This window comes from Ailuropoda melanoleuca, chromosome 12 (genome assembly GCF_002007445.2).
Source record: "Ailuropoda melanoleuca isolate Jingjing chromosome 12, ASM200744v2, whole genome shotgun sequence".
Classification (NCBI taxonomy): domain Eukaryota; kingdom Metazoa; phylum Chordata; class Mammalia; order Carnivora; family Ursidae; genus Ailuropoda; species Ailuropoda melanoleuca.
The window spans coordinates 10,549,354-10,561,678 of NC_048229.1; the positions used below are offsets into that span (position 1 = coordinate 10,549,354).

At 55.8% G+C, this 12,325-nt stretch overlaps 1 protein-coding gene across 1 annotated transcript in view; it reads right to left on the reverse strand.

Moving 5' to 3' along the window:
• RBM19 (RNA binding motif protein 19) overlaps positions 1 to 12,325 on the reverse strand; it is a 146,183-nt gene that overhangs the window by 108,109 nt on the left and 25,749 nt on the right. Inside the window, exons 17-20 of the mRNA XM_034637974.1 lie at positions 6,799 to 6,962; positions 4,670 to 4,730; positions 2,276 to 2,280; positions 2,034 to 2,108 (exon numbers count right to left, since the gene is read on the reverse strand). Coding sequence (XP_034493865.1) covers positions 2,034 to 2,108; positions 2,276 to 2,280; positions 4,670 to 4,730; positions 6,799 to 6,962 — 305 coding nt within the window. The remainder of the gene's footprint in view (positions 1 to 2,033; positions 2,109 to 2,275; positions 2,281 to 4,669; positions 4,731 to 6,798; positions 6,963 to 12,325) is intronic.

Genomic DNA, 12,325 nt, shown 5'->3' on the forward strand with positions numbered 1-12,325 from the left:
GGGGAGGTACAGAATGTAATGCTGTATGTGTGCGGGGTGGAGTTTCACAGAATCCTGCACTATGTGGCAGAGAACGGAGCACTGAACGTGCAGAGCTCAAGTTCAGTGGCGTGCCCACGTGGCACCTAATAACAAAGTGGAACTTCTGGTGTCTCTTTAAAAAAACAAACCAAAACCCAGAGATCTGGTATGGTCGCAGGCCGCCTCCCCATGAGGCAGTAACCAGCCGAAGCCAAGAAGTGGCTGCCCCTTTAGACGGGGCACGGGCGCCGGGGTTTTGCTCTGGGTGATGCCTGTCTCTTCACCCCTCACGCTGCCCCCCAGCCCCCGCAGGCATCTGAGTCTGTGAGCCCTGTGGAGAGCAGACAGCCATTCAAAGAAAGCAGAGGCCCCAGAGGGGTCACCTCCCCATCATCCTACCCAAAACCAACTCAGCCCTTTGTGAAGTGGCCTTGAGCCAAGGTCATCAAAATTCTACAAGAACAATCGTATTGGCTAAGGCCCTGTTACATTTCTGATAGCCCTGAGGCCTTTCCCCTGAACAGGAAGCTCTGATGGGACTGGGAGGGAGCCCTGTATGGGGATCCTTTCCACACTGAGAACAGCCCAGCTGGGCCTGGCCCAGGTGTACCTCTCGCTGCGGAGAATGAGAACCGGGGAATGGTGTGCCGCCAGCCACGCCCCGGCTGGTAAACTGGGCCTGATTCAACTCTATTTCACCTTCACACTGCCTGGCCTCATGCCAGGCAGGCCATGTCCTGCTTTGTACAGTGCACATGGACATGTGACATTCTGAATACAGCTCAAAAGGGCCCCTGGACCCCTTGAAGCCTTTCCACGGACTTGGATCTAGAAGCATCTAGAGGCACGATCACGAGTGCTCTGGCTGCAGAACAAGGGAAAGGCAAGTGACAGTGGGGAGCAAGCAGGTCTGCAGAAAGAAAGAGGTGCGTGGGAGGGGCACTGCTCCTTGTCCCCTGCCACCGAAGGCCTTGGGGATGTGGGACATCAGGGAAATATGTTGAGGACACTGTCCCGAGCAGAGGCCTGGCTCATTTGGGGAGGCACAAATCCCAGGCTGTCCCACTCCCTGTGGCCCCAGGTCAGCTCCCCTCCCGCTCCTGAGGGCTCCAGGTCTGATCCTGCACTTGGGCCCCAGCAGGAAGGCACCGTTCTTTTCTCTGAAAAGGATGAGGAGTCTCTGTCCAAACACCTCAGAGTTCAGCTCCCTTGTCCCCACTGCTTCCACCCTGGCCCAGGCCAACACTCTTCCCTGCCTGGATGACTCACTGGTCTCCCACCTGCCCCCTATGATCTGCTCTCTGCATAGCAACTGGAAAGACTGTCCAGAAGCATAAACCAGTCCCTTCCCCGGTATGCTCCAAGCCCTCTGACAGAATTCACTGCCTTATGCTGGATTCCAATCCTTAAAAGGCCTACAAGATCCAGGTCCAGGCACCCACCCCACATCTCCTTCTGCCACACTGGCGTCTTTCTGCCTCTCAAACAGACTAAGCTCAGTCCTACCTTAGAGTCCCTGCCTCAAGCACTTTGCACATGCTGTCCCCCCCCAGACTGCTTCCCCCCCAGATCTTTATGTAGCTGACTCCTTCTTGTCAATTAGGTATTAACTCAACTGTCACCCCCTGAGAGGCCTCCCCTGACCACGCAATGTAAAGCAGCCCTCCCTGCCCATTCAAGTGCCTGCTTCATTTCCATCCAAGCGCTTCTCATGGCCTGGTCCTGTGTCTTTATTCAGAGGTGCGCTCTGCCAGGCTCCCCCAGACCTGGCACAGAGCTGTGGATTAATGAACATACTACATTGACAACAGAGTGCCGAGGAGGATTCTTAATTTTTCTTGGGCCACAGTTCTCTCCTCCCTAGACAAGTGCAGGAAGTGAGGGGCCCAGGAAAATGTCGACTTACCCGCGTTCCTGCTCAATTTCACAAGTGCAGACAGGTGGGACCCCCCTCCCCCCCAACCATCACCTATCAAGTGCCTCCGGGGACCTCAGCTGAAACCCCACCTTACCTGGAGCTGCTTGAGAGCCTTCTGGGCCTGCTCTGGCTTCCTGTATTCCACAAATCCAAATCCCATGGACAGCATTNCCAAATCCCATGGACAGCATCGCCTCCTAAAAGAGAGAGGCAGAAATTACAGGGGTGAGGTGGGGAGGCAAGAAAGCGAAGAAAGCAGGAGCCCAAGTACAAGGGCTCCAGCCGGCCCCACTATTTTCTCTTTTCCCCATACCCCTCCGTTTCCTAAAACATTTCCGCTCCTGGCTCGCCGCAGTCATCTTGAAGACCCAGCCAACGAAGTTATATAGCCGTCACCTGAGGCCCAGCTAACTGTTAATTAACAGATGATTGACATGATAACTAACTTCGTAATAGAATTCCGCCTTTGGGAGGGAGAAGGAATGAACAGGGATGACCATCGCTATGACAAGCGGCTCAATGTCTACCTAGGCAGTCCCTGGCTTCCACAAATAACGCAGAAGACGGATACGTGCATGAAAGCCAAAGCCACCCAAGACTTCCTCTTTCCAGGTATTTCTGACCATCCACTTACAGCTGCTCCTGGTCCCCAGTTCAGACGGGGAGGGCAGCTGCATTATGCAAACCTCTCTGGTCCCCTACTTCTAAGGCAGTGAGGAAGCAAGGGCTCAGGGAACAAGGGAGATCGCAAAAGTTGACCGCAAACACACCTGCTTCCCGACTGGAGCTATACGCGTGTTACGTACGTATGTACAGTTGAGGGTGTAGGTATTTTACAGGGCATTTGTCTAATTATAGCTTGCCCTATGGCACAGAATGTGACGCGTGCCTCCTTCCCCCTCTCCCCCGCATGTTATACAGATGTATTCATTTTATTCTTTTGGGTTTTCACAGTTGAACTCAGAGGGCTGACTCAAGTCTGATGGGTCCAAATGAGGATCGAGATTCACCACCTTCGACTCGCTCACCGGTCCCATCTTTGCCTCCACTGTATTGTTCGTAAGACCCGAGCTCCTCCTGTGTGGATTGCTTGTTTGCGTTTCCATTCACAACCCTGTGCTATCAAATGAGGCCCCGATGCCGTAAGAAAGTCTATGAGATTGTCCAAACGTGGCTCTGTGGGCCACAGAAGGGAGCCTCAGACAGACCCGTTGGCCGCCAGGCAGCACCGCCCAGTGACAACCCTGAACACTAGTTTCTTCAGCAGACACTGGAAAGCTCTCCGTGGCCGGCTCAAGGTTGGGGGTCGGTCTGGTCCATGGCGTCTGCATATACAGGATATTTAGAAAGCGCGCAAGGCTGTGTGAAGGTCTTGCCAGAAAGTCAAGTTCATCGCCCAATCACGGATGCTGTGCAGACCCACTCTCTGCCCTTCTCCGGCCCTGGGAGGCTGACCTCTATAAGCTGCACTACCTGGGCGCCCCAACCTTCCGGTTTCTGTTGGGTGTAGCCAATCGGAAGCCCTGATCTGAGACTGGCAGGTGGAGAAGAAAGGGTTAGGGGTGCAGGTTCCTTCCAGACACCCCACAACCTCCCTGCTTCGGCGTGGTTCTGGCAGGGCTGGTGCTCAGCCCATGTGCTCGGCTCCGGCTGGTGGCATCTGGGACGCTGGTCATAGCACTCCCTTCCCGTGGCCCTTGGGGCTCACTGTGCAGAAGAGCGTGTTCCTGCTTGACCCTCCCCTCTGCCTCCACATCCGCTGTGGGTCCCTGCAGCTCAGCCCACGGCGTGGCACTTGGCCCCCTCGTCACAAAGGTCTCCTCAACAACTGTGTGGAGTGGGCTTTCCGTGTCCTGCCGCGACCCTCCCCGATATATACGCTGCTCGGTCCCCTCAGACTCTGCGGGCTGAGCCCGGGGGAGCAGGGCCCTCCAACACAAGCCCTTGAACAGGACAGCACGGGCTGTGGGCGGTGCTCGCCGCGCTGGAAGCTCAGGTCCCTCTTTCTAAAGTACGCTGAGGGGGTGCTCCTGAGGGCCGAAAGGCAGGCTCCGCAGCGTCTGATGGCCGAGGGGGGCGCAGTGACCCTACAACCCACAGGGGTAGCCCCAGGCAGAGCTGGTGGCCCCCCTGCCAGCCCGACTCACCGCCTGGACATCTGGGGTCACCTCCTTTCCTGAAGCCCCTGCAACTGCACCTTTACGTTGCTCACTTGGTACTTAGCTACCCTTCTCATGCCCCAAACTGGCTCTGCAGCTCCCAGAGAACAGGCTCAGTGGAACGTTCCAGAGGTTGTACGTTCGGGTCATTTCTCTCGCAAGCGAAGTGGGAAAGCCCAAGATGAGTTTCTCCCTGCTATTCTCTAGGACGTTTCCAGAGCCCAGGGGTGCCCACGGGAGGAGGGAGAGGCTTCTGGTGTGGTATGGTGTCAGCACTGGGGGCCCATCAAATGCACTGCTCTGAGACCAGGGGACAGTCCAAGGTCCACGGCAAAGAATCTAAATTCAGAAGACCCTGACGTGCATGGCTGCCTCCACAGGATGCTGGGAGTCTCTGGGGACAGGCAAAGAGGGACTGTTTCAGTGGGCCACGTCAGAGTGTGAGGGTGACAGCACTTCAGACCAAAAGAGGACCTCCCAAATGAGCAAGCGAGAGTTACCCTCGCCCCCCACCCAAAGCCCCAGGTTCTTCTGGAATCATCCTTTCTGACTGCGGTTTTGTAGGGAGTACCTGCTTTGTTCTTCTTCTTGGAGATAGAGCAGCTTCTCACCGTCCCCACCTTGGAAAACACCTGGAAAGGAACGTCGGTGTGTATCAGCAGTATTTTCAGGCTAATCCTGCAACCGGTGAAGGTGCACCCTGCAGGACAGAGGCTCCGCACGCGGCCATGGGCCCCAAGAGGGTGGGAGTGACAGCAGAGCTGATACCCAGATCATGCTTAAGGTGCGGACACTTACGGACTCTCTTAATCCAAGTGTCAGACCCTTGGATTACCTCATTTGTCCTAATCAGATCTTTAAAACCATTCCACCAGGGGCACCTGGGTCAGTTAAGCTTAACAGTCAGTCAGTTAAGCACCTGCCTTCGGCTCAGGTCATGATCCCAGACTCCCAGGATCGAGCCCCCATCGGGCTCCGTGCTCCGCGGGGGACTGCTTCTCCCTCTCCCTCTGTTCCTCTCTCTTACTCTCTCTCAAATAAATAAAATCTTCAAACAAACAAACAAAAAAACCACTCCATGGGGAGATTCTCCTAACATCCCCATTTTACAGATGGGGAGACCGAGGCACAGACAGGCTAAAGGACTCACCCGGTGTTGCACCGTTAGCCAGGAGTGAGGGTGGGATCCACGTCCGGGAAGTCTGATCCCTGACTTAGGGCAACATGAGGGGAGCCCTATGGGCTGGACGCTGTTTCCTGCAGTGCCTCCAATGGGCTTGTGGCCCTGGGACAGTGACCTGGCCTCCTGTAGCTTAGGCCTCACAGCTATGCACGAGGAGCCTGGACAACATCACCCGGGCCGTGACTCCCAGCTCCTGAGTCTGAAGCTTGGGTGCAATGATTCCGGATGATGTTCCCGTACCAGACCCAGGAGAGCCGGCGCAGCGGAAACGGACACCGACTACAAGCTGCCCTCACCTCTGCGAAGCGATCAGAACTACTGGGACGTGCCTCTTCACAAAAGCAAACCCCAACTGAACCAAAACAGATTCAGGACGCAGCCAACGAGAAGTCCCAGGGTGGGCTTCCGGTTGCTCCATAAGGTGAACCTTTGCCCTGAAGATGCTGCTCGGGCCGAGCGCCCTCTGCCGTGGCCGCTTTCCCAATCGGCAAGAGCACGGTCACAGCAAGAGACTCAGCCAGATGGCCTCACAGCGGAGGCTCTGACCTCTTGCCTCCCCAAAGGGGAGACACCTCAGTCTCTCCTTCTGGATGTACGCTGGCCTCCTTTCCACCCACCCACTACCACATCCTGCCTCTGGGACTCAGTGGACCCCGCCCCCCTCCTGAGTCCATCTGTGGGATTCTGGAACTCAAAAGAGTTTTTAGAAGTCAATGAGTTTAATTCTTATGGCCATCTTGTTCTTTTCAGAACCAATCCATGGCTGTCAGCCTGCTAATAATCATTGATTTATGCATTTAAAAAAAAAGTGCCAAACCCAGTTCATAGAAATGACCTGTAGCAGTTCTCAGCCCAGCAGGGGAGCTTGCAGACCCTAATCCTTTGGAACCGGAGGCCCCATTTCCCTATCTCTGGCCAAGTCCACAGCAAGGCCCCCCAACCCCACTCAGTGTAGGACCCACTTGACATTTCCCAAACACCTACTTGGAGATGCCCATCTTTGTTCCCTCTGCCCCCCACCCCCCGCCTCTAAGAATGCAAAACCCTTATTCCATCCAGGGATTTCAGGCAGGGCTGCTCTGTACTCACTCCTGTGTCTTCTGCCTGCTCCCATCAGGCCGGGAGGTTGTGCTAACATTTGCTTTTGGGTAGTTAACACCACAGAAACAATTGGCGGGGGGCGGGGGGGGTGGCTTTGTTTTCTGAACGTGCAACGGCTCACACACACAGATGACAGCTTTCACACTGCACACGCCTCCCCAGCCGCCCTGACACGTCCCCTTCCATGTCCGTGGGTGCCCCTCCCAGCCCCCAAGGCTGGTCTGCCTGCGACTAAAGTCCCTGGGGCAGATACGGTACGGGACGGCCCAGAAAGGATGTGGAGGGGCTGGCTGCTGGTTGCGAAGCCCCATTATCAGCACGAACCACATTTACGGGCCGAATAAACGCGGGCCCCACGTCAGCAGACAGGCCTCCCCGCCCCAGGACCCCTTTCCCCGTTCTCAGCCATCACTCACTTCCTTCAGGGTCTCCTCCGTCGTGTTGAAGTTGAGATTCTTAATAAACAGAGCGCACCCGGGGAGGCTCTCCTCCTCCTCCTCCTCCTCCTCCACCTTCGCTGGACAGTTCTCAGCTCCTCCCTCTGCTGGCTTTTCACCTTCTGGGGTCTCGTGGTCTGGCACTGCGTCCCCCCGAAACACAAATCCATTAGATGTCAAATCCAGACAGGTCTAAGCCCTGGGGCCTAAAGCATAGAACCTGGTAGAAAAGAGAGGGGTTCTGCCTCTGTGCAGGCAGTGTCAGGAAGGGACACAGATTCCCAGCTGGCTTGGGGTTCTAGCCACTCTTTGGGGGACCGGGGTCGGGGAGACTGCGGAGGGGGTGAGGCTGTCCTGCCTCTGGCCTCTCTTTTATTTTATTTATTTTATTTTTTTTTTTAAAGATTTTATTTATTTATTTGACAGAGATAGAGACAGCCAGCGAGAGAGGGAACAAGCAGGGGGAGTGGGAGAGGAAGAAGCAGGCTCATAGCGGAGGAGCCTGAATGTGGGGCTCGATCCCATAACGCCGGGATCACGCCCTGAGCCGAAGGCAGACACTTAACCGCTGTGCCACCCGGCGCCCCTGGCCTCTCTTTTAAAGAGACAGGAATATGAAACACAGACCAGAAGTCTGAGCCTTGGACTAATCCACACTGATGTGAACCTCAAAATAAATTACTGTGTGAACCGTTATACTGAACCACAAACTTAAGTAATGCATTACTTGTCCACAAAAGCGACACCGAGCGAACTTTCAAGTTAAACGGGGCTCAAAACTTTTGAAAAATTACAGAATGGCAGCAAAACTCAGAACCCTCTAAAAACCCCGTGAACTTCAGGGATGTTATGTTCAGTCAGAATCCCCAGTACACATAACTTTGGGGAGCCACATGCGTAAGAGTGAGCCTCACCTATACCCGACAACAGAAATTCAGAGTTGCGCATGATAGCCAAAAACTGAAAAAACCCAAACACCACTAAATACGCATAAATAGGACACTAGGAAAGTTACAGTACCACCAAAGGCTGGGATGATGGGTGTTCATCAACAATGATGTTTCCAAAGAATGTGTGAGGACAAAGAATGATGCTTATGGTATAAAATTACGAGAAAAATTAAGATCTGAAACGATAAACAGCGTAAGCCCAATCACGTCCCGTACACACAGTTTCTGAGAGACACACGCGGGGAGCGAAAGCTGGGTGGGAACGCAGAACGTGCTCCTGGGTGTTTCTGGAGAACAGGATTGCAGAGGGCTGTTGGTGTGCCCCCAGCCCTCTCGTCACACCTACTGGGAAGGAACAGCATTTCAGGAAGGGGGAAGAGCAAATAGGAGGCCGTGCATCAGCAGGTGTGTGGCTTCGGCTCAGGGTCAGCCGTGGTGAAGCGTGTGGACGTCACCTGGGGGTGACAGAAGGCTCAAAGGAGATCAGCACCGTGACCTCTTAGAAGTCCTGCTATGACGAAATGTGCTCAGTTCGGTTCGACATCCCTAGGTTCCCCAAGTCACATGATCAGGACCCGGGGTCATATCCCACCTCCTCATCAAAGCTTCTGAGGCTCCACCCACACCCTGCAGAAATCAGAGCCCATCCGGAAGGTTCTTCAAAGTAGTCATGAGAGGGCACCCTTGCACCCGTGTGGTTCGGGGGGTGTGGGGGGTCGTTCCTCCTCACAGATCCAAACCTGGCACACCCTGCCCAGCACAGGCCCCACGGAGGCAGCTCTGTGCACCGCCGGCTCCATGCTGACAGACACAGCCCTCTCCTCCCGCACCCATGCAAACAGTTCAAGCTTCTTGGGGTTCAAATCCGCCCCCTCAACTCCGATGCCAAGTATCCACACCGTCTCCTGTCTGCCTCCCCTGCCCCTTCGGAGGCAAGCTGAATGCTTGCAAGGCCTAATTAAGCTTCAACCAATTTGTCATAAAACAACCCTTTCAAGCCCCGATGGCAACGGGCGGCCGTGATAATGTCGTCTGTCTCACATCAGTTGAACAGACAGCCTTTGCCCCTCCTGCTCCCCCGAAGATGAACCCGGAACCCAGACCCTCACTCCAGGACAAAAAAGAAGAAATCAACACAAAGGCTCCTCCCCCACCCAAGAGACTAACACAATTTACCCAACAAGGGACTCCATGGTGTGGCTATTTGTATTCAACGTCAAAGCAAAGCAAGGTGGACAAAGTACTGCTAATGATGGGGAGGCAAAGCTATGCAAAGTAGCTAAGACTTCGGGGTCTGAACCAGAGCTTCAACCGAGCTGAAAGCCACGACCTTCAGCTGGGAGTGACATTTCCACCCCGCTGGCTCTCCTTGCATTTGCCATCTTGGAGATGAAAGCAGGCAGGGAAGGAAGGACGGCTGATTAGACCCCCCACCCCACCCCACACGCCAGGCCCTGGGTTCGATGCCCCAGGTGGACTGTCTCATAAATGACCATGGGAGCCACATCACAAAAAGTGGGTGGCCCGTGAACAATGCTGGAGGCTGCTGCCTCTCAACCCTAAATCCGAGGGATCTTCAGGTTGGGAGAGAGGTTCATGGAAGACCAAAGAAATTCTTTTTAAAGCGAAGACAGAGGTGGGGATGATGGTGACCAAGAAGGTTCATGGGTAGCTGAAGGGGACAGCGCCTTCTTGTTACCAGCCAATTGCTCCCTTGGGAGGTCAACTCAGGGTTGGTCCCATGTGCAGGTCTTCCAAGAGAAGCTGAAAATCCACCTTTTGACAGAAAAGCCCACGGTTTTTAAATCTCAGCAATCAACTCAACGGCCTGTGGCTTCTGTACTAGGCAGTGGTCAACCAATAAACCAACCGGCGTGCACGGCTCCCCACACCCAGCCTGTGCACAGACCGCCAGCACAGACCATCAGCCCTCCCAAGGGTCCAGAATCCAGCCAGTTCCCGGTGTCCTGGGGGTTCAAAGCCTCCCTAGGGCAGCAGTTCGGGGGGCCCAGCTCCATCCTGCCTCCCTGCCTGGCTTCCAAGAGCTGTGCAGAATGTCAAAGGCACCTGCCCTGGAGATGGCATGTTTGGGCTCAGCGAGAGCTGAGCTGAGCTTATAGTTACAGGTGGCCCCTCAGGAACAGCAGGTGGATCCTTTCCATGGCGAGTGAGCTACCCTTGGCCCCTGCCCAGGAAGAACAAGGCGGCCAGGACCTACGTCCGCCCCAGGTATGTGGCTGGCCTGGCTCACCTGGCTTCTTCAACTGCTAATCGGTCAATGAACAGCCCTGACCCCCAACACCCGGGAGGAACATCCAGCTTGAAATAAAAGACATGATTAAATGTGGCCCAGCCATCCTCCAACAGCACAGAGGTGTCTGCTGCTTCTCTAAACTTCTGTGTCCCCAGCAACCACCTGCCCACAACAGTAACTGCCCCCAGGATGCTGGGAGAACGAACAAGATGAGGGGGCTGGTCTTGAGATCTGCTGAAAATGGGGGGCCTGGAAAAATTGGGAAGGGGCCCGCAGACTAGCCAGGAGTAGCAGAGAGCTGTGAAAAGCACACAGGCTTTAGGAAGGAGTGACCTAGAGTCCCAGTGATGTCACTCACTAGCTGTGTTGGCCACACCTTAAAAGTCTGGGGGACCGCGTCCCTGTCGGCCACACCGCCGGGAAGGATTTCTGCTCCCCGGGCGGCCAGGCCAGGGGCCCTGCTGGAGCCCACACCTGTGCCCCTGTCCAGAGAGGTGTGACGTGGAGACCAAGTGCCACGGCAGTGAAGCCAAAGGTCATTTTTAAAAGCACTTCTGCTCCTGGCCCTAGTGGGGAGACAAAGACAAGAAGGAAAAATGAGATACTGGGAAACTCAAACAGATGTTTGCCAACAAAATCACCAGGAACCAGAAAAGAGGAAAGAAGTAAGGAAAGGAAGCGGGGCTGGGCCAGAGGGTGGGGGTGCGTGTGGGGGGCAGGATTTCAAAGCAAGGTGGGCTGGAGGGGGCTGGGGCAGGCAGGGGAGAATGTGCTTCCATCTGTAGTTAGCACAATAAAACCCAGTCACGCATCGCCACATGGGGCTTTATTATAATCAGGCCGCAGAATTCACGGAGGCTCCCCCCCTTCGCAGCTCTGGGCGCTGAAGGCTGACAGAAGCGACTGTTATCAGTTGCAAGCAGCTTTCCAGGACCTCCCCCGACTCTGAGCCCTTTATCTGGAGGTGAGGGTCTTGGTTGTGGGGAGATAAAACACGCTGTCCCCCTCCCTCGAGACTGGTACAGAGAATGGGGAGCTTTCCAGAAAGGCAGGAGGGGGAGTGGAAAAATAAAAGCTCCGTCCACTCCCCTCCCCGCTCCCCTCCTTTGGGGCCTGAGAAAGTCTAGGGCTTGGGGACTGGCTGAGTCCCCGTGCAGGATGGGGATCGGGAAGCTTCAGGAACCGGGTGGAGGCCCAGGCGTGGGGGAGGAGCAGGTGAAAAGGAACGGCACAGGGGGCTGGGGAGGGGGCTATGTACGCGATTCGTGTAAGACAAGGAACAGAAAGGGCAAAAAGAGGCCCAGGAGGTGAGCTCTGTGGGAATTCACCTGGTGACGTGGGACTCAGCAGGGCTTGAAATCAGTCCAGACACATATAGCTCCCTATCTGAAATCAGGCCTGCAGCCGGGCCCCTCTGCCAGGCTCTGTGGCCTCCTTTGTGTGAATCTCGGCAGCCCCGAGAGGCAGGGCCTGTCAGGGGGAGTCTGTCTGGGAGGCTCTCAACACAGCAGCACAGGCCCCGGGAAGCAGGGCTCAGTGGGGTGGGCAGACTCGGGCACACGGTCTCTGCAAAGCCTCCTCTCCGTGGGCTCCAGAACGTTTCTGTCCGTACGGCCCGCTCCTACTCCTAGTGCGACATCTCAGCTGCCCCCCAATGGCCCTGTCTGTCCCCCACTGGGCCTCTTCTGGGGAAGAGGGTCTGTGCAGCACCCATGGGGGTCACCTCAGCTCAGCAGAAGCTGGTGCCCATGGCTGAATGACGGCCCATCCACTCCGGCTTCTGCTGCCGAAGGCACCAGAGGGGCAGAGGGGCCATGCATACCCTGCAGTGCCTCACCACACTCTCACCAACGCCCCGAGAGGTCGGCACGGTCATCATGCCCATTTTACGGACGCAGAAACCAAGCCACAGAGAAGGGCTCGCCCGGCCGCGGGGCTGGGAGAGGACAAGGAGCCGGTGATTTCCCCAGGAGCTCTGAGCGGCGCACAGAGGAACCCGACGCTCAGTGCAGGGCCTGGCACAGCGTAAGCGGCCTCGGGTTCACTCAGCGCCCCGCGCTGCTCTCTACTGGGTGCGCTGCTCACCTCAGCAGTGAGCAAGCAGACAAGGTCCCTGCCTTGTGGCATGACTTACCAACAGGGAAGTTAGCCAGACGGACACCAAGGAAATGAGCCTGTCCACGGTTCCAGGAAGCGGGAAAGGGTTAGAACGCAGCAAAGCGTAGCTTGCTGGGCAGGCATCAGTCGGTACCCACAGCGGGAGCTAGGACAGACTGTCCCTGTAATCGGTGCTGGCAGCTCT